This window comes from Vidua macroura, chromosome 3 (assembly GCF_024509145.1).
Source record: "Vidua macroura isolate BioBank_ID:100142 chromosome 3, ASM2450914v1, whole genome shotgun sequence".
Classification (NCBI taxonomy): domain Eukaryota; kingdom Metazoa; phylum Chordata; class Aves; order Passeriformes; family Viduidae; genus Vidua; species Vidua macroura.
The window spans coordinates 86,351,683-86,374,504 of record NC_071573.1 but is presented as its reverse complement, the minus strand read 5'-3'; the positions used below and the strand labels follow the sequence as shown (position 1 = coordinate 86,374,504).

Here is a 22,822-nt window from a genome sequence, read left to right as displayed (position 1 = left end):
ACTGTAAATTACCCAACCCGATTCAGAGGTCTCCAAAATCCAAATACTTACTGCAATGAATGCCCAGTTCCCAAAGTAATAGGCTGCACTGAAGAACCAAAATTTATGAAGAAAGAGGTACGTCCGAGTGACAATACACTGATCTAAATTGAAAGGAAATAGTACTGATTAATGCGGAACAAAAAAAATAAAAAATCAGCTAAATACAATATAGTAGGACAATATTTTAGCAATATTTATCTCTGCAGAACAATTACACTCTATTACATCTAATTTACTCTCCTACCAAGAAGGAGAAGCATTTACTACCAAGAAGGTATACAAAAGGGACACTTGTTATGGGAGAGTGACTGTGACAGGTAACACAAAGCTACAAGTTGCACAGGTAACCCTATTATTACTGGGAACAATTTCTCAAGCAGATGTGTCAGTTATTAACTAGAATCTGTCCAAAAGGGAACTCACTTCCCATTTTATATAAACCACAGCCATACAAAGCAGGTTCTGGATTAAAACACACATTTCAGGACTACAAAAAACTGTGTACTGGGCCTTCTGCAACCCAGATAACAGAAGCCTTATTTGTACACAAGACCTGACTGTACTGGTTAAACCTTACTCCTCTAACAATAAGAATATTGAAGTAGGATTTTCTGATGTGGCTGTATTTTTTTTCATTTCTAACTAGTAGATTTTAAAATTAAGAATCAAATTTCCAAGGAATTTTCAGCATGCAGATAGGGAGCACTGAACCTGTGGCATTCAGGGAGTCGTGCTAGAGGATGGCCAGCAGGACATGTGAGCCACTTAATTGATCTCTGAAATGCAAGGAAGGACATGCACCGAGTTCATGCTAAGGTAAAATATCATTTCCTGGTTGGTCTTTTTGGTTTTTTATACTATGCTTCAACCCCACCTAAAGCCCATTTCAGAGCAGGAACTGGTGTGCAAACATGTTGGACACCAGAGAAAGTAAGCAACCTAGAAACTGCCTGTTTGTCCCTCAGTTTGGACCCCAGGTTTGGAAATATTCCCCAGGTGCAGTTGAAATAAAGATTTCCTGCCTTCTAAAGCTATGAGTGATACACTACTTATATAGTTACATAGCTCACTTTTAGCAGCCATCTAAGTAAGAAATGCTGGTGAAGATACTTCAGAACTGCAGATAATATATCAGATAATATTGCCAATACCATCTGCAGCTCTCCAGCTGGTTACTTGAATTAAAAAACAACTAAAAGACTTTCAGATGGCACTTTATAATAATTGGATTAAATAGATGATGATAAATATTTTGGAATAGTTTGACCTTGCGAGAGTATTTCTATGCAATGTTACAAGAGCAGATAACTAAATTTTAGCTATTGTTTCTGAACAAATGTTAGTTAATAGGCTGACATGACATATTTCATCAACTGATTCTCCCATATGACTCAATTTAGAGTAAGTTATAATAAATAGCCTGAATTAAGATAGCTACTTGCTATCCAGAATGATCAATGTGAATATTAGATGTATCGTGATCATGTGGAACAAAAGTACACATGGAAAGCTACCAAGCCTCCAACAGATACCTGCCACCATTTAAAAAACACAACGTATTCTATGTACCAAGGAACAAAGCTAAACAGCCAGGATTAAAGACAAAACAATTTTTAAAATAAAGAATGACAAGTACTAATAGTCATTACTATCAGAAGAGTCAACTATTTTTTGAGTCCAATGATGAAGTTTTTCATTATGGTAAGAATTAGTTACACTTAATGTACTATTTTCAAATTAAGGCTTCTTCTAGGAAGTGAATTGGCTAGTTTATGATGAATTACAATGATAATTCTGTTCAAAGCCAAATATTAAAGCCTAAAACATGATTTTGTGCACTGAAAACTCAAATTATGAGAACTTACTGATGAAGATTGTTTTTTATGCAGCTAAAAACACAGTAAGCTTTCACAAAAGCACATAGAAGGAAAGAGTTTCTTAGGGAAGAGTTACAAATTATTGTGAACAATGTAATTTATAAGCATTGGCATTATTTGAAAGTCAATACTGTACACTTGTTTTACCTCTTCATTAATCAACTAGACAATGAAACAGATTATACCCTCTGTAAATCCATAGATCAAACTGGGGAGAAATAAAGAGCAGAGGTCCAATACACTAAATGGTCAGATTTAGGAAAGGGTTGTTTTCAAGCCCCTTTAAACAGTCCTCAAAGTTGAACAGAGACAGAAACCCTGCATATGGAACGAAATGACACCATGCAATAGTGCAGGCTTAGGACTGGCCAGATAAAATGCAACTGTGCAGAAAGTGACCTCATCTCCCAGTAGACCAACAGAACATGTATCTATAACTCAGAAATCTAACTGATTCTCAGGCTTCACTATCTGGAATGCAGCAAAAGTGCATGAAACTGATCAGTTCTTCCACTGTGACAAACTGCATCTGCAATGGTGCCATTTTGGGCTGCCCAGTACAAAAGCAGCACTGACTTATTGACACAAGTCTAGTGGAGGACCACTGCAACAGATTAGGGCACACAACAGACAATTAAGATGTGTTCTTTCAGCTTGAAGTAAAGATGTTAGCAGGTGTGTCTTACTGCTGCCTCAGCTATCTAGTGAGGGCTTGCTTACAAAGTATTGAGATTCCTCCTAGACCTGCATAACAACAGGACAACAGATGACAGAGCTGCAGCAAGAAATACACCTATTAAATAGTCAGAGAGGCAATCAGCATAGGCAATCATTGAAGCAGGCTGTCCCTCAGAAATTCAAAGCTGGATGGATGTGAGCAACCTGCTCTACTTGCCCCTTGCTGGGGGGCTGGACCAGACTACCTCTTAGGTTCTGTGTGTGCTCAAAATCATTACATGAAGATAGATATTGAGACCACACAAATCTAAATAACAATGATATTTTTGGATGGAAAACCCCAAAGTGAGAATGTTATCCAAAGACAGATGAAGTCAATGTCCCCAGTTTCAAGCAGAAACTAAGTTTTACTTCAAATACACTCAAAACTACTTCTAAAGGAAAAGCTGCATCCTTACTGTGCTTGAACACCTAAGCACTGCAAAATTTCAGACCCTAGAAGTATTGAAGGCATAGCTTTAGGTATCCAAGAATACTTATTTCATATAGCCTTGCTGCCAATGCATCAAAACCTGCATTGCAAAAAGTAGCTGCTGTTTCAAGGTTCTCGGTATGGCTTTGGTCACAGACCAAATTGTTGAGACAAAGCAAGCTTCAGGAGTTTCTACAGGAGGATATTAACAAGCATATTAATAATGTTCCCATTCTGTACCTATCATTTCACAACCTAACATCTTGATCAATATTTCATAATGTTCAGATCACTCCAGTGCTTCCAAAGTCCACAGAAGTTTATGTTAAAGATTGTATTTCACATATCACTTACACATTTCTCTGGAAACAGATTTGTGGAATATCAGCAACAGCTGTCCCAGCCACAAATACAGGATTTTTTTTCTTTTCTTGTTGGCTAAACAGCAAAAAGTGACTACATTCTTAACTGCCCCTTAGTCATTAGTTTCTACAAGTGTTTTTTAATATACTATTTGAACATATCCCCACTTACTCCATATTCTTCTCTGCTGTGATATATATATATACACACATATACACACAGAATTAACAGTAGCTTCATTCAGCTGTTGAGCCTGTTTTTGCACTTGACAATCCAGCCCCTCCACTGCTTCTGATTTCACAAGCTAAAATTAATCACCTAAACAAAGCTTTTACAACTTTTGGGTTGTGGCATTGCATACCAGTTATCTTTCTCTCACCTAACTTCTCGTAGAAACTGCTTAAATTTCAATTCATCGCTCATTCAGCTTTCACAACAATGCAAGCATTAAACAGCTTCAGCACCACTTGCTTCAAGCTTAACTTGGCAATAAAATTACACCTTTGATCCCTTATCAGACTGAAGAGCATACTGGAACAAATACTACTCACATATAGCAGAGATCTGAAAATATTTCCCAACTGGTTGTATGTAGCTACATTACCTCCCCACTTAGAGATGTGAATCACTAAGCTTCCAACACTTCAAGCTGACAGCACGTTGAAGTACTACAGAGCACAACAGAAGCATGAGTATCAAGTCACTCAGATGTTAAACAACAGTTTGCAGCTATCTAAAATTCTATAAAATCTAGGTCTAACATACAAGCAAAAAAAAAAAAAAAAAAAGCTGCCTGCTGTTTCATCACAGTTGTCTGGCTTTGGTGCAGGTTTTTTTTGCTTTAGCTGGAAGTGGTAATGAGATGGCACCTAAATTAGACCTGTAGACACCAAAAGTCTAGCCAGATAAAGTCTAGTCCAAAAAGCTACCTTATTCAACAGAAGCTGCTCAGTAGGTTTGGAATCAAATCCTAACAAAGGAAAACATTTAACAGGCTAAAGTGGAGCCAGAAACCTGGAAACCAGGAACTAATGAGGAGCCTGGAAAAGCTATTTGTGACAAATTATTTAGAAAGCAAACTCTGTGTTTTTTCAGCACTTCAAGCTACAGGTACATTGTGTATGATACTTCTCATGGTCTATCTGCAAATCAAACACAACTTCATATAAAACTAGACAGAAAAATTATGTAATCAATGTGAATCAGTCTGGTTTTATAACAAATAGATCTGATTTTGTAACAAAAATTACAAGTCTGGATAACCATTAGCTATTTCCAGTTATTTTACAGTACATGAACAACTGCAGCAGTCACAAAATTTCTTGATAATAATTACACATTTTGAAAGTTTATATTAAATGGCTTCAGAATTTTCAAGTCCCATCAGTGTTATCAGGGCTTTATAGCATAAGGAGGCTTCCCGTAAGATCTTCCAAGATTCTGTGCTGAAAGAAGAAAAGTCACTAATCAAAGTTTCTTAATGCTAAATAATAAAAATAACATCCTGCTGAGTGATCTAGGTGTCACATTTTTTCCCCAACAGTCAAATTTAAATGAAGTGACATGTAGTAACAGGATTTGCATTTATGTATGAATGAAGGATTTAGTTGTAGAAAGAAGGTTCTGGATCAAGAACAAACAAACTTTAGCTAAACATAGCAGAAGTTTTCACTACTTCCCTCTATATGTTCAGAGAGCATGTCAGTCCTTTTTCAGCCGTTTTAGATTTGGAGTTCATCCTAGCACAGTTATGGCACTATAATGCAAAATTCCACCCAGCTCCAAGGTTTCTATTTCACTTTGGTTACAGAGAATCTGTGAGGGTGCCAAGATTTGCATGTATTAACAGACTAGGTGAAAAACATTTAAGGAGATTTGAAGAGCTAAACCTGTTAATCTCATTTTTTTCTAAGTTTAAAGGATGACTTGATTTTAATGTTTATTAAGTACCCTCAAGTGAGGAAAATACTAATGCTACAAGTCCATGTATAAAGTGAAAAGGTACAGCATTAGCCAAAAGCTAAATCTGAAGCCACTTTAAATCCAAAGAGATAATGCCCAGTTTCTACAGGGAAGCAATAAACCATTGGATCAGCCTGCTGATGGAAGAAGTATTCTCAGTGCTTTTGTTGAAAGTAGAGATACTTTGAAACATTCTGTACAATTCAGGTTAATTAAAAGGACTGGCCACATGGGTTTAAAGACAAACCGTAATTGGTACTTCACCCTTTGAATTGCCACTTTAAACTTGAAGTTCTTCAAGAGGCATTTTGTGAGTCACTCTTGAAAACATTATTTTAAAGTAACTAGAGGCAAACAATTACTTTAAAGATATAGCCAGTGATAAACATCAAAGGCAACACTCTAGGGATGAACACGGATGTAAAACTCTATACAGGAAGCAGCAGACAGCATAACCTACTATTTTCATTCTTATCAAAACCTCCTCCTTTAGGAAAAATAATTGTGGGAATTGACATATCTAGAGCTGCATGTCAGTGAACAATGTACTGCAAAAAGATATTTACAGCAGTCTTAGCTGTTTGTATTGTTTACAGGTGCCAAACAGGGCTTTCTGTGCTCAGACATACACCACTGTGCTTATCTATATGGAGTTCTTATGGTTATAGAGGACTTCAAAAGTGTTAGGTATAAGTATAGATTCAGGGTAAAGTACTAGTGAGGTCATTCACAAAGCAACAGGAAAATGGAAAGTACCCACTAAAATCCTTACTTTATGTTAAGCATTTTGTATCTTTTCAAATTAATTAATTTAAAACAATAGTTTGGAAGCGATAACCTACAGTCATACAACTCTCCACGCAAAATTACTAATACTGAGGGTTCTGAGCAACTTGCTTGTGGTTTCCCCTTGCATGTCTCCTGCATTTCTCTACAAGAGAAACAGAATACGCTCCTGTTTTGGCATTTGTACTTGGGCCTCCTTTACAGCTTGAGTAATGTCTATATCTAGTCTTTATTCAGGCAAAAATAAAGCCTGAGGTCCTGAACATTTTGACTTCTAGCTAATAAGTGTGTCTTAAAATGTAGCACAGATGAAGTAATTTCAAAGCCTTAGAAATGAGAATTTTTTTTCTTTCTCACTTCACATGTAGTTCCAAGTCAGCACAGGTCTATGAAAAAGGCCTAGCAGGTAGACTTTACCCAGCATGTAACAGGCCTTGGGCAAGGCTCATTTCCTCAATGAAGGAAGAGAATCCAAGGGGGATTCAGAGCTAGTTATGCATTTAAAGTGAGTGATGCTTAAAAACTAGATCTTTTAATCTAGAAAGAGGCAGATAGTGTTTATCAGATCTCATAGTTCGGGCTTGCAGCTGAGTCATTGCTCATTTGCATTAAATCCCATTAACCTGTTAGATAAACCTACACCAAGTGCTCGACACTTTAGTCCTGCTGCAAGAGTCTTAAACAAATAATTGAACTTCTTTGCTCTACCTTATACTCAACTGATTTGTGGGCCCAACATTTCAGCTGTCATTAGCCTTGAAAACAGTCATCAAATGATATTTTTGCCCAACTGTACTGAACACTGAAAAGTAAAACCTGTTTTGCCTATAACAAATATAACAAAAATAACTTACTACCCCCAAAAGACTACTTAAAAAGCCTTTTAAGTTAACCAGAACACAAACCTTTTGTGCAAAATGTTTAACTAAAAAAAAGGTACTTTGACTTAAAAGCTGTACCCTGCTCTATTATTTTTTTGTCTTCTATTCTGTTTCATGTAGTTACACCATTATGGCCCTTATCTGAGTATAAAACAGATTTACCTCCTGCATATCAGGAGTAAATAGAGACAAGCTTTGCTGAATGAAAGCAGATAACAATGCTACAACATATATATAACTATAAATACTCAAGAATGTGTTTTGTGTAAGATTGCATTTTAACTGCCTTGTGTTTCTCCAGGAAGTGAAATTGTCCTTTGGACCAAACAACATTAGTTTGAAACAAATCTACAGGAAATACTGCCCAATACAGCCTGAAGTATTAGCTGTTACAGCTTGATCAGGTCTCTTCTACCATTTCAGAAAGAAAAAAATAATTTACTTAGTAACAGGAAGTAGAGATCATATCTCCAACATCTGAGCATTCAATAAAACAGCAGATTGCTATAAACTTATCTATCAGCACAGCCATTAAAAGGTCATTGCTTGTTTTATGTTTAAGAAAAAACACCTGTTAGAATGAAATCAGTTTAACAAAATTGAGGAGACAAATCAATGTTTGCATTTAGTTACAGTTCACTGGTTTACACAAAACCCTAGTACCAAAGAAGGCAATTCAAACTGCAAGTACTTGACCAACATTTCTTAAAGTTATTTGCATCTATTTTTGCCCACGTTTAATACCCTTAAAAACAAGAGAAATTGTATTTAGAAGTTTAGTTCCTACCTTTGAAATAAATCTGACTTGTCAAGATGCTCTGTCTGATCACAGAAAAGAGTAGCATCTACTTTTCATTAGTTTTGTTACCAGCTATTAAAAACTGCAGGTATTCCAAGGTAAGGATTACATCTCCAGTTTCTAAAACTGACTGGATTAAACAATCATTGAAGTGCTTTCTGATGCAACTTTTTTTAAAAGTTGATTGTTACAAAATAAACATTTCTTTCAGTTATAAAAACACATGAATGGCCTGAATCTATTATCTACAGTTAACACAACTCCACTTAAGCCTTTTGATCATATTGATATTCACATTTAAGAAATATCCATACATCTTGTACTTATACTAGCTCAGCACAGGACAGCATATCGACCTCTTCTCTACCTCTTTTCTATTGAGAAAGGAGACCATGACTCAGAGATAGCCACTGCAACAACATGATGATGACAAACCACAGCCATCATTTACACAGAACAAATTGTTTACAGTACATCAGAAGACTAGTTTTAAACATCAGCATATTATTTCCATTGATCAAAGTAAACTAATAAAGAAAATAATATAAAGTAGTAAAAGTATTCAAAAAAATTCAAGTATGGGTAGAATTGAGTAAGTTTATTTAAATCCAATCCCAGTTTCTATTATTAAGCAAAGTCTGAGGAAATCAGACTATTTTAATTTCTCTCACAAAGGTCAAGCTAACCAGCTTACCAATGCCAATGAGTATATTCTGCTTTTAGCAGGTACTGGCCAAGTCAAGAAACTGCTTACAATAAACAAAGATCTGTACAATTTGGACAAAAGTGATCTCATTTTTAAGGCAACACATTTGCTCTTCTAAATTTTGCCAGTTTCTATTTTTAATCACAGAAACAAGACAGCTTAAACATTAATTGAACAATTATATTTGCCAAAAATATCTAAATACTTGAAACTGCATTAAGTCTAAAAACAGCCATCAAAAATGGATTAATGATTTGAAGTATGGGGGAAAACAGGCAGGAAAAAAAATCACCCTTGGGAAATGCTATAAACCACCAGGAACAAGACTAACACATATACTAAATTTGAAGATAAGAATAAATACAAGGGAACTGCCCTGCAGAAGAGACCTGCCTTGACAGACTAGGAACAAAGAACTAATGGTCCAGTTACCTCTACTAGTACAAAAATAAATTAAGTTTAATATTTTCCAAGAACAAAAGTAGAGAAAAACTGAGTGGCTATTAAGAACTTCAAGAAGCAGTCAAAAAATCAGGTGTTACAGAACACTGATAATAAAAGGAGAACATGGGACAACTGTTTATCTTTTCTATGAATTAACTAACACTGTAAAACATTTTCATAAGGATAGAAATGCACACACAATACAACTGCTGTTCATACAGAGGAACTGAAAGTTGGCCAAAGTAAGAACAATTGAAGTCTTGGGTTCAAAAAAATCTGGACCATTCTGAAGGTTATAAATCCTATGCTGAGATCATGTGTTAGCAATCAATATGATTGTGACCTTAAAGAGTACCATCAGTATTGCAATGGCTTCTGCCAATTCAAACTGTGAAAAAAACTGTATATATGCAGAGGGAAAAGGAAGACTGCAAAAAATAAAACCAGCATGATTTCAATTAGCTTGGTTTTTTAATGAAATCAGGCTAAAAGTCATTCACAGCCTTACTCAAGTTTCATAGAAGAATAAGCACTAAAAATGTTACTAGTCTCTCTCTCAAAAAGAAAAAAAATCAATACTAAGGCCTGCATAGATGGAAAGTCAAGGAACATTCCAGCATTATCTGCTTGCTAGTCACTACTGAACTCCAGAATAATCATAATACATCTTCTGCCCAAATAACAGTCAAAAAGGGGTCATTTAGTAATACAGCTGAGAAAATTTACCATTTCCTATAATTTCCAGCACAACTCTAAGAGAATTAGAGAAAAATAGTATAAAATTTCTAGTTCTACTGGTATTGTTGCTCATGGAAGAGCCCATATTTATACATCTCATTAAAAATTATGTAATTCTCTTATCTGTAAGTTTCCACTGAGAATCTCAAGTTCCACTGAGAAGCTCAGGCCTTTGTTTTCCTGAGTACCTTGACCAAATAGAATATTTGCCTGCTTGTCTGTATGATAAACAAGCAGAGTGAAGTGCACTTTCAATGCTAAGCTAATCACCAGCTGAGGTTTATTTTTAAGATCTTCTACATGCACATTAAAGCAAATGTGAGATTTTAAAGTTAACTGGAATGCTTTGTTACCCATGTTTTCTACTAAAATAGTCGTTACTTCAAATGAATAAAGTAAGCTTTAACTTAACTATACATCAAAGCTTCATTTTAGGCAAATGAAAGCCATGAAGACAGATTAAGCTGCTTATTACAGCTGAGCATGCACCTATCACATTGGAAACACAAGGGACAAATTTATCTTACCTTCAGGTGCATCTGCATCACAGTCTTTAGACACAAGTGTCACATTCCTTGGCTGGCCATCAACTGTTTTATTACTCTGCATTATAAATACAGAAAATTAGTACACTAGTCTACCAGAAGTGGTCTTCCATAGACAATGATCATGCAGAAACCAAATATATTTTCCAGTGAATTAATTTTAAAAAACCTTAAATCTCTTAGACTATTCAAAAGTATTATTTTTGAACAGCATAAGCACAGTAAGCTGTGAGCAGTAAAACAAGAACATTTCTAAGTATGATTTCATTAGTAAAACAATTAATAGCTTGTGTCCTTTTTGAAGACTTGTGAAAAATATACTTGAGCTCTGGAATGAAACCTTTTAACAGTGCATAAAATTAATTTGAAAATCAACTTTGGTGATGAAGACACCACAGAAGTGTTAGAATTGATAATGATAATGAATACAGTTTACTACCGATCTAAAAGCCAGATGGTAGCATGCAACATACTTGGACTGCCAGAGTGGAAGAAGAAAAATTATGCTTAAGTGAACTATTGAAAACCCAAATGTACCTGCTTAACTGCCCCAAATCTTTGGAAAACTGACCCTTTCAGGGAACATGAACTCTGTGTTCCACATTTTTGAACAATTGGTGAATAATTTTAGCAGAGTCCAATGCACTACAATTTAGCAGAGTCCAATACACTAAATCCTTTGCACTACAGTGATTTTTTTATACCCTGATTCACTTTAAAGGGTCACATACCTACTTGTACTTACTTGCACCCTCATGATTTCCTAAACAGAAAATCTTCTAAAGAAATCAGTAAGAGTCAACACTTTTTCTTCAGACTGAAAGAAGTTCCTTAAAACATACCAGCAATCAGTACAAGCTGGCACATAAAACTAAGCTCTAACTTCTCTGAGGAAGTTTATCAATATTAAGCAAATTCAGCTTTCACTTTGAACAGTCAAGAGAAACAATTCAGTGCCTATCCAAAAAAGTAGCAATTTGTACATGCAGTTAATTTTGTTTCATGCAAGGCCGTGAAAGTGGGGAGGCTGCCTTAAAAAATGGATCTAAAATGAATATGACTTAGTCACAGGGATCACAAACAAAATAGAATGTGTGGACAGACAACAGGGTAAGAACAGAACACATGAAATTTCAGTCATTTAGTGAACATTTAGCAGTTTCCCATCTCCAGAATGTATTCTAGCTGGCTGTCACTATTCCAGCTTACACTGCTCAGTCACAGCAAGCATTTCTTTCAAAAGAATAGTATCATACCTTGTAAAATTCTATGGGGCACACCAAAAGCACAAAACAATCACAACACAGCCATTTCAAAGTTTTGTCTTCCTTATCTTCATTCACTTTACTATATTAACAGAATTTTAAATACAACAATAGCTAGACCTATGGGCTTTCTTTGACATCATCTATGCTTTTTTCCATGTCTTATGTCACTATTCTCCACGAACATTCCTATAATTTCAGACATTTTTAGTACAAGTATTACCAGAGTAAACCTTTAGTGTTCTGTTATCCCATCCACTCCAAAGCTGAAAGCAGGATGCATCAAGGCCAAGCATGACAAAACTAAGGACAGTAACTCCGTATGTGTGCTTCAAGAGCTGACACATTTTGGACACTTCATAAAATAGGAAGCTATTACATAAAGGGTTAGGATACAGCCTGTTACACTGACATGATTAATTTCTGGTTATGTTAAGGATCAAGAACTTGAAAAGTTCTGTTTCCACACTTAGCCATCCAAGGGATGATACTTCTGGATTCCTGCTGCTGACAGTGGAGACACTCTGGGTCCTGCAATTTAGCTCCACTCCTCCAAATTATCTATGAGATGACTGAAGAAAGAAAGTGATCATTGCTGTTCTGGTCCCCAGTCAGGGAAAGGTATCCATGTTGCTTATGGCAAGTACTGGCTTTTAATTCCAGTCAATCGAGTCTTAAAGGTCCACTGGGTACAAATATCAGCAAGCAGTGGTCTTTCTTTCAGACAAAGGCAAAATAACCCTTGGCCTCACTGAACAGAAATAGGAATTATACCTCAAGTACGGGCAAAGTTATGCCTTTGCTAGAAAGCTAAGAAGGTGACCTAGATATGGATACAATTCTTTGTGAAAGGTTTTGAAAAGACTCATTGCTGATTAATAAATAAGACAAATTGCTTCAAGAAGTAAAACTAAGCTATCCTTGATGTTTAAACATGAAAGTTTATGAAAGTTGAACAAATCCCTACAGAGGGATTCAGTTGGTATGGACACAATATCCAGAAGAAATTTTCAAACATTTCCTACAGACACCACAGCTGAAGACATTTTTGATGAATTGGGGTCACATGCTTTGAACACACCAGTGCTCAGAGTTAATAAAGCAAGTAGCCCAGGTCTAGTTAGTGTTAATTGCCTCACAAAAGCTCCACTTTCATATATATATATTCAGTTAAAAGGAAAAGTTACCAGCACTTTCTAATTAAAAGCTCTTGCCAAGAGTAACAGTTTACAAAGCAAACAGTCCAAAATTCAAACAGGAACCTAACCTATCCCATCTATTACTGTAATTGTGATAACAATTTAGTTTGACACATTACTAGATTTGTAATTACTGTAAAGCAAAGCAGAGGGGAGAAGTGCTCCTTTTACACAGTCCATGAGCCACCAGACTGTCATACGTATGTTTATCAGTCCATCCAAGTTTTCCTGGAATGATGCTCATTTATTGCTTGGTTCTTACACACTGTTGGTTATCAGTGGTGTTATTCTAAAGGAGTAAATCAACAATGGTGTGAGAGCACAATGAAAACCTGACTGTCAAAGTGAGCTGGTGCATAGGGTTCTTATCAGGAAGCTTGCTATGTCTAGTTCATTTGCCCTGCTCCTGGTTATGTTCCTAGACACCAATTCCATAATTCTTAAGAACCTCTTCATTACTATCTCCACAGAAAAATACCTTGCTTCTCTTCATTCCCAGACTCCATCTCTCCTCACTTCAAAACATCAAAATTTAACATCAGTTTCCAAGGTAGTCAGACACAGAAAATGCTTCTGGTACATTCTGATATACTCAGAGAGGATATTTTCAGAAAACCTTGTACCTATTTGGTATGCCAGAGAAGCCCAGATGTAATTTACCAGCATATTCTTTGTGTCTCATGTTATTTTAACAATAAAACCAGTTTCTATTCAAATTAGATTATGCACTTTAAACACAGCTCTTTGAAATGAGACATAAGCTGAAGACCCAGGATGGCTATCTGGACCAGAACATTTTGTAATCCTTTAAACAGAAAGCTACAGTTCTACTCAACCATACCAGCTAATCCTTCTTGCAGTGCTGGCCAGGATTATGTTGCAATATCTGCAAGAATGACAAGAGCCTTCTTACTGCTGTGGTCTATTATCTTGACCTTTTTTCTCAGAAATTATAAATTTATCTTCAGATGCTTCTTTTCATAAACAGCTAACATGCAAGTGTTTGTTAAGCCTCAATCCTTCTTCCTCCCTTAATATACACACTTTATTTTATTCATAAAGCAAAACAAACTGCTAGCTACAGCCATTATTATTTTTCTCTTCAAATCTTCCATGCTATCTACAAACTTTATCACAAAATTCTATGTAAACACACCTAAACTGACTTTCATCTTAGTTTCACATTACTACTACCCTAATTCTGACAAGTTGAGCCAATGCACACCTAAGCATGTTTATTTTGAGTTAGGTTAGCTCCACTCAGTTTATTATTTTCTACTTTACCAAGTTATCTTTGTCATGATAAAAATCATCAACTGTGGAACAGTATTGATTTCTTTCTGTACACAGCCTTACACATTCAAAATAAACCTCCCAGTAGTCACTCAGCAACCTAAGCAGACCAGTAGAAAATCTAGTGGAAGCTAACAACTGTCTTATCAGAAGGAGTAAAACAAACCTCAGCTTCACACTAAGTCTTGAGATGACCTAGAAATTAAGTTGTGTAATATATAGTGCAATCAATTTCTGGTGTGTGTATTACCAAGAGACCTACTGGTATTTAAAAAACTGCCTATCAAAGTCTCTTCTGAAAACTGAAAATGCATCTGACTTTCAAAGTTTCTGTAAAAGTACATTTTTGATGCAGAAAAAAAAGTTTAAACACACAAAAAAAAAAGCATCTCACCTGTACCAGGTATTTCTGGCTTCCATACATTACATACTGTGGGGCAAGACTGTAAATCATGTAACTTGTATGAAGAACTATCAACAGAAGTATCATACAGAGAAATAAGAGTGCTTGAGGTCGAGTTTTTCCTCGTCTGATTTTATAAAGCTACAATCAGAAAAACCAATATTAATACAATGAAATAGCTCTTTTTTCTGAAGGCATTCAAAAACCTCTTTAGTTCAAACAACTTTTAATTCTACTGCCAGAAGTGGGAGGTTGCTAAAATTATCTTCTGGCAACTTAATTCCAGTGGTTAAAGCAGGTTTTCAGGTGTATTTACCTAAATTTCAAAGCACAGCTATTTAACAAAATTAAGTTCTATTTGTATTAATGGCCCAAAAGTCCGATAACTTGGTAAAATTAAACACCTTCCAAAAGCAGTGCAAATGGTACAATAGGCTTTTAACACTCATTAGGCATACAGAAAATGCTATTGGTAACATCCCATATTTCTGAAGCAATACAATAAAATCTTAAATATATTCAAGAGCACATTTTTTCAATATCTGAGTATTAGAAACTAAACTCTTAAATTACCCTTGTCCAGAAGAACCATATGCCCATATTTCGGATCCCTGCCATTGAAGTGAAGATAAAGTACATAACAATGGTTGTGATAAGAATATAATCTAGTGGAAAAACCTAAAACAAGAACACACACAGTTAAAAAGACAAGGAAAAAAGCTCTTCTCCCACTCAAAACTCAGTAGCTTTTACTTCTATAGCTCATATCTGAGGCAGTCAAAGTCCTATTTTAAAGCTTTACATAGCTGACTCCAAATACAGCTAACATAGCTTGCTGCTAATAGAGCTTAGACAATTAATTTGGAAAAGCATTAAGCATTTTTATTAAAGACATGCCTTAATTTTGAAGAGTTATGCATTTTAGACCAAGAAATACTTATTTTAAATACGCCCACACAATGAGAAGTCCAAAGTGACAACAATTATTTTAGGACTGCATATTTGTGACTATTTTTCTGATCCTATTTGCATACAAAATTTATATTTGCATTAATAAAAGCTTGAGATAATATTGCTGCTGAACACTACTTTTCTCAGTGAACTACAAGCTTAGATGTTCAATAGTTTTAAAAGCCATGGGGAAGCAATACACTGTGCTGACCCATTATACCAACAATATAGGAATGCCTCAACTGGGAGGGGAATAAAGCACTAGCTTAATATTAAAGCTTTTCTTTTTCTCAGTTTACTTATACTCAAATTCCTACGTGTATTTGTTGCCTTTCAGCTCCCGTGAAATTAACTGATACATGCTTTTACATTGGGTTTGCTTCCAAGACTAATGCCTTACTATAATATAGCCAGTGTTGCATATTTTTCAATGTACCATATATTAAAAAATGAGAAGTTGCATTTACTTCACTAGAAAGGCCTAAGGTATCCAGTACACCAACTAGAATGTATGTAGAACATGGGACAAAGTTGCTTTTATTTTGTGCATAGTAACTACAACTGCTGTCCATTCTCTCTTGCCACTGTATTCTCATCACATCAAAACCAGTTTCAAGTACCACGTTCCTTGCCCAAACTAGATTCCCTTCACCCAAGATTTTCATATCAGCAACTAGTAACTAAAAATAAGGAAGTTGCCTTGCTTTTATTAAACACACATTTAGACAATGTTTTTTTAATTAATTACTGGAGAATTCTAAAAGGAAATGGAAGAACATCCTTACATATGTATATCACCACTTCTTTACTTACTCTTTGAAGAACTGGTAGCAGCATATTCAATGGGTTGGTCAGATTAGTTCCCAGAATTATAAATCCTGAGTCGAAGCCAGCTGAATGCAGAGCTTTGTCCAAACTGCAGTAATTAGAAAACCTGGGTAAGTACTGTGGTTCTCCCAGAGCTTTGTCTTTAAACAGGCAACTCAAAAGAAAAATAAACAAACTAAACCAATCCCAGAGAGTGACAGCTGTCCAACATCTATACAGACACATGCTTGACTTTACCACACTCACTGCACTTGTTCTGTGAAAGATATATTGATTTATGCATCTCCTCAGGATTTTTGATTTTCCCTAGTTTGGCTTATAAAGCTTATTTTCCCAGTCTGACAGATGAAAAATGCCAATATTTGAGACCCTTTGTTAGTGTCAATCCACATTGAAATCTACCAGATTTGCAGCTGGGTATGTTGCTTTTGACACCATAAAACCATTCTGATGTAATGCACATCAAAATGGATTAAACATGTCATTTACTGCAAGATTAAGCACCTGTTACCCAGTCAAAGAAGTACCTGCAATAAGATTCATTCAAACAAGCAGAATACCTCTGTAATCTGAATTAAAACTTCCTGAACATATATGCTTAATTTCTCTGCTGAATCAGAACTGTTTCCCACCTGAAACGTGTTCTTTCTTCTGTTTGTTGTGGTACCTTTTGCTCCATTTCAATACATACTGTTATAATGAGAAGTGCAGCTCCACTGACAGAAATGTAACATTGAAAGGAAGGAGGCTGAGGCAAACCATACATATTTTTATATAAGAGCAGAAAGTAGGTAGTTTAAATGGTCAAGGAAAATGCTGAAATGCACTTACTTTGACAAGAACAGAGAGACAGTGAAGAGCAATGCCACAATGATGAAGAATATTCCCCATACAATCTACAAGTAAAAATTTAAAACAATTTAACTGAAAGTGTTTGCAGTTGATCCAAGAAGTGAACACTTGCCTTAGTTTCAATAACAAACTAGTGATCTTGGAGCACTTGAGAGCTTAAATACACTTGAAAAGTAACTTTTTGGTAAATACTTGAGAGACGTGCTCACAAAACTTTTACCATGTAAAACACAGTTTGTCAAGTACATCACATAAATACCCCAGTGTAATACATAAATACCCCAATGTCAAAAGTGACATTAAGAAAAGAGATGACATATTACATTTAATGAAAACAGCATTTAGCAGAATTCACAATCTGTATTCTCTATATTATGTGGAAAACCTTAACTATGTATATGCATTTAGGTTTAATTAAAGAAATTAGAGATTGGTGCCTTGACCACCTCACCTGTGTGCTCACCTTCCAACAGAAAGCAACCTGTGCACAGCTTGCAAGGAACATATCACCCTTCCTGAGTAAAAGCTCCCTTCTGTAGCACTATTGTGAAATGCACAATGACCAAGACACTTGGAAGTGATGAAAAATTCAACCAAGCCCAAATTCCAGGTCTTCATTAAAACACAGAAAAGTGTTTTTATTAATGCCTTCCAAATACAGCACTTGAGCCAGGAATTGATCCTCCAAGCTGTCTGAACCAGAACACCACCTATTGTGTTTCTCAGGTTATCAGCTAGTTCAGGAAACTAATCTTCCTCCTTCTGACAGGTTTTCACCCTCACAATCTTTTCCCTGGGGAGTTTAGGGGATGATATACAAGATACCTCAGATAGGAAACCCATCCAGTTACAGTTCCAACAGTTTCACTGTATTTTCTTAGAAACCCTAGTCATGGAATGCAATCAGATAAGTGCACTGAACTTCCCAAAACAACATTTTCACATTGCTAGACCTGAGACCTAGGCAGAGTTATTTCAAAATTCTATATGCAGGTACACAATGCATGGTCTTCCACATGAGTGAGGGAGTTTCAGTTTTATTAGCCTTAAAACTTGACACACAATCATCATGAAAAGGTTAAGAACAGCTGCTCATTAAAGACTCTCAGAGATACAAGGCTATTATTTTTCATTAAATTCTGAAGATAAACTTCCATTTACAAACTCTAACACAATATTAGAACATCACTTACAGAAAGACTCAAATTACGTAGGTTTTATTAGACAGATTTAGAGATCAATATCAAGGTAAGTATTAGAGTTTTGCATTTCCACATAATTAAATGTACTAATATTTTACCTCTCCACAGCAAACTCCTACTAGGTATTAGCTGTATGAGAAATAGATATTCAAAACCAATAGAGGCCAAGAGTCTGAATCTCATAATTCTTCACTACCATCTGCCAGCTATGGCCACTAGACAGATTATTTGCATCTCCTCTGGAACATGCCTGTCTTCTGAAGTGACATCTAATATATAGAAATGTTAGGGTTAGGGGTTTGCCTCCTATCCCTGCTCCCAGATCAGTCAAGCTAAGCTATTTCATCTGTGGATAACTCTGAAGTGTTACTAAGATAACAATGGAATTTCAGACTTAATTTACTCTGAGCAGAAACAATCCACAAACACTTGGTACTTGTTTACAAAACCTCAAAAATAACTTCCAAAAATTGTTAATATTGACCCTGTAGACAGACACCAAGTTCAGCAAAAGAGGTGCTGCTCCAGAGAATGGAGCAAGACATTTCTACCCCAGCCTGTTAAGAGGATTATGCTGGAGCAGATAACCACACTTAGCCCATGGAGACCCCAGATCAGAACAGGAGGATATTTTCTAAAGGAAGCTGCAGCCTACAGAGATCCCACATGTGCTTCTGACAGGAACTACAGTTCATGGAGTTCACTAACACTGGAACAGAAGGCAACAGCAGAGTAGAGGTGTTATGGACTGATGGCAACTCCCTATTGCCCTCTGTGCCACTCCAGCGTCAGGACAAAAGGAGTTGAGCCTTGGAAAGAGTGGGTATCTCTGCTCATGGACATCTCAAAACAGAGCAGTTGATTTCCTTATATTACCTTAGGCATTTCCAGTTTGCTCCCAACAGCTGTGAAAGTACACCATGAAAATACAGATGCAATACTGCCAATTTATTATTGTTGAGCAGACTTTCATGTTTCATATCCTATAGTCTTGTTCACATATTGAACAAACATAGCTATGTGCTCTGGAGTTTGTTTTCCCTAAAAAGTTTTTAAAAAACTCCTATAGTATACTACATTTCTCTTGTTGCTGAGAGTATCAGATGAAAGTGTAAGAATCCATAAAAAAGGAAATGTTGCGTTTTATAGAAAGAAATTAGACTAATTCAACATTACTCAACAACCCCATATTGACCAATACTCAATTCCCTGGGATCTTAAGATGTGCAGTTTTTGACTGAATTGAAAAAACTAACAGCTTCATCTTTCAGCTAGCTTTGAGTAAAATAATCATCAGATGAGGCTTTCTACTTAAAGAAAAAAGTTTTGCCTTCAACAACAAATCACATGCTAATAGATATTTAGCAGTAATAAAACAATTAAAGCAAGAACACTTGAGCACACTATACAAAGACAATGATAACAGAAGTTTGAATGTAGACACTATGCTAACACCATAAAAGACCTTGAAGATTAAGTGCAATTCCTGAACTTGCTCTTCTGTTAGTCCCAATAAGAGCCTGCAACTCCCATAAATTGACCATCCCAAATACAAAGCAGAAAAAGGATTCTCTATCTAGGACTTGCTTCACAGGAAATGGAATTTTTCTTGAAGTCTGAGAAGCAGCCACATAATTGAACAGTAATATCCAAATTGAAGGCACTGAAGGTGAAAATGTTGTAAAACAGTAAGCAAAGCTCCAAGATACTTTCTGCACTTCTACATTGACCACTAGTACTACATATGGATATCAAACAGATTTTCACCTTTTCTTAAAGCCCAACTGAACAATTCACAAATTATATAATCTGCAAAGACATCCCAAAGGTGCTTCAAGCAACACTAACAGTTCTGAAAGAGTTAACATGTAATTAAGTGATAGACATTACCACCTTGACAGGACAGCTCCAGTCAAAGTAAACAAGTTCTCTGACATGCTTCATAGCACAACCATAGTCTAAGAAAAATCTGTCAGGAAAAATTTTCCACCTGCAACTCTGCTTTAGTCTGTGATTCATGAGTCAACAACTCACAGTGACTGTCACAGTTACTGAGCCAATACAAAGCTTTCAAACCACGAAAACAAGGAGACACTGGAATACCATCCAGACTGTAGGTGATAAGCTGTATCTAGTGTTATTGTATGCTTTCCTGTGAGAACACAATGAAATGTTCATGTCCTAGAGACAAAATATATGGCAAACATATTTCTCAAATTTGAGCTTTATGTGAAAAATTGTAGAAGCTTAATGCTTAATACACAAGCTGTATTAAGTATTTTTAAATCAAAAGGAAGCCTCCAAACTGTTAACATGAATAGTTAGGGATATTTGTCCTTTCAATGAAAGAGTTCAGTCTCTATTTGTAATGTATCATAGCAAGATAACTCCACTAAGAATTGCACACAAAGCTTTTGTTCAGTGGCAATTTCAGCCCATCGCCTTCAGCACTCAGCATTAACAGCAGCAATGACAGAAGAAATTGTTTACAACCCCCCCCCAGCTTTCCCAAAAGCAGCCTACAGTTCAAAGTAATGCTGAAATTTCTTCCTACATCTAGTTGGCAAGAAATACTTTATATGGTAATACTGTTCATAAAAGTACTAGTCTTCAAAACCAGGTATCTACTGAAAATCAAAGTCCTAAGATCAAAGAGACCAAGATAAAAGCTTTACCCTAGTAATCATCTCCTTTACATTGGTTAAATATCATGACATTAAATTCTATTCAGCTAGCTTACTATTTATCAGGTAATTCCTTGGCAAGATGCTTGTTCCAAATGCATATATTAAAGTGTCTCATTTCTGCTGGATACATGTAATTTAGATTAACCTAAGCTAACTGACAGTTATAGAATTCTTCCTTTTCTTCTCATTTTCATATATTTGATAAAAAAATAAGATATTCAGATTTTCTATGGCAGTAGCACTAAAGTAAATCAGCTAGGACTTGCTCATTTTTAATCTTAATCAGAGCTGAGACAAGGTAGAGGGTTTTCCAACAGCTCAGAGTTCACTGTAGGGCTACCACTGTGTAGTACTGGAGTAAATTAAAAAAAAAAAAGCAGTTGATAGGGTAGTAACTAATAAACTTTAACTGTGGTTTATGTGGGGAAAATGAAGTTGGAAGTTATTTCAGTGTAAGTACCTTTAGAGGTCGAATAGCTTCACAAGCTTTTGTCCACCAGCTTTTCTCAATAGACTCCAGATGCCTCTCTCTCCTTCGAAGTGTCCTTAATCTCTCTTCTAGTTGTTGTAAAGTCCGTCTATCCCTCGACGACAGAGGACGACCATCTCTGCACTGGTTACAAAAAGAGTGCAAATGATCAAGAGTCACCAAATCAAGAAAACAGACTTGACAGCTACTTAAATTATTTACAAGAATGCTAAAGAATTTCTAGTATATCATTCACGCATGTATAATTTCTATGAATATCAAGAGCATAAAGCACAAAAGTCACAAGTTGCAACAAGAGGAATTCCTATTAGGTGGCAGAAACTACTTTCCACAATAAAAAATTTCAAAAACTTTTAACAGGGTGGATAGTCTCCATGGCTAGAAAAGGTTTAAAAGCACAGTCATGATCTAAATAACCTGACCTAACCTGAAAGAGGTTCATATTTTGTGTGGAGGGTTGAACATGGTGATTTTCAGGTCACTTCCCATTAAATTCCATGATTAAGCCTCTATATCCAACTCAGTGCTTCCTATTTTCTTTCTAACATTCCACTTGATACTCAGCTATGTTTCTTGAGCAAGAAACATAGGTCAGATAAGAAGTAGCATCACCCCACAAACTAGTTGAATGTACCAGATAGTTTGTTTGATTATTATATTATCCTCACATCTCAGTTATTTACTATAAGCAAAAGCAACAAAATGAACATTAGGGAGCTGAACCAAAATTGTTTCCAACATTGATGCTTGGGTATTACAAACTCATTCTTGGGAAAAAAGATTCTTTTATAGTAGGAAATGCACTAAAACTGTATTTTAAAGTCTTGAAATTCCTTATTAATTTTCCTCATTTTAAAGGATCCTTCCTACAAATAATATCACAGTTTATACCACTAAACTAAAAAAATTTAAATTTTTCAAAAAGACTACAACCACATTATAGGCATATATAACAGTTTAATTGGAGATTACAATGTACTTTTAATAGGAACACATGTACTACACCCTGTATAGCACCTCTGTGACTTAAAAAGGACTTTTTGACAACAGTTCAAGCTCCCAATCTGCAAGTTCAAGCTTCAATTAAGACTAATAAAATAAACCTACAGTACAAGAACATACTACATATTGAAACTCAGTAGCAAACCTTCATACTTCTAGTTTTTACTGCATAGTAGTCTCAGTAACACTTTCTTCACAACTTAATGCACATATAAGTGAAGAACTAAGATTTCCATTACAAAATGAGGCAGAATCCATAAATCAAGAAAAATCAGTTTGTACTAAAGATCATATTGCAATATAAACATAAATTAAGAACTTTATACTTTTTGAATCTAAAGTTTTACCAGACTGAAC

At 35.6% G+C, this 22,822-nt stretch overlaps 1 protein-coding gene across 2 annotated transcripts in view; it reads right to left on the bottom strand.

Annotated features, from left to right (window-relative positions):
* Positions 1-22,822, bottom strand: part of LMBRD1 (LMBR1 domain containing 1) — a 65,391-nt gene that overhangs the window by 2,055 nt on the left and 40,514 nt on the right. For both annotated transcript variants that reach the window (XM_053974303.1, XM_053974304.1), the window contains exons 9-15: positions 21,434-21,586; positions 17,064-17,128; positions 16,218-16,320; positions 15,027-15,131; positions 14,445-14,594; positions 10,276-10,351; positions 52-143 (exon numbers count right to left, since the gene is read on the bottom strand). In XM_053974303.1, the coding sequence (XP_053830278.1) occupies positions 52-143; positions 10,276-10,351; positions 14,445-14,594; positions 15,027-15,131; positions 16,218-16,320; positions 17,064-17,128; positions 21,434-21,586 (744 nt within the window). The remainder of the gene's footprint in view (positions 1-51; positions 144-10,275; positions 10,352-14,444; positions 14,595-15,026; positions 15,132-16,217; positions 16,321-17,063; positions 17,129-21,433; positions 21,587-22,822) is intronic.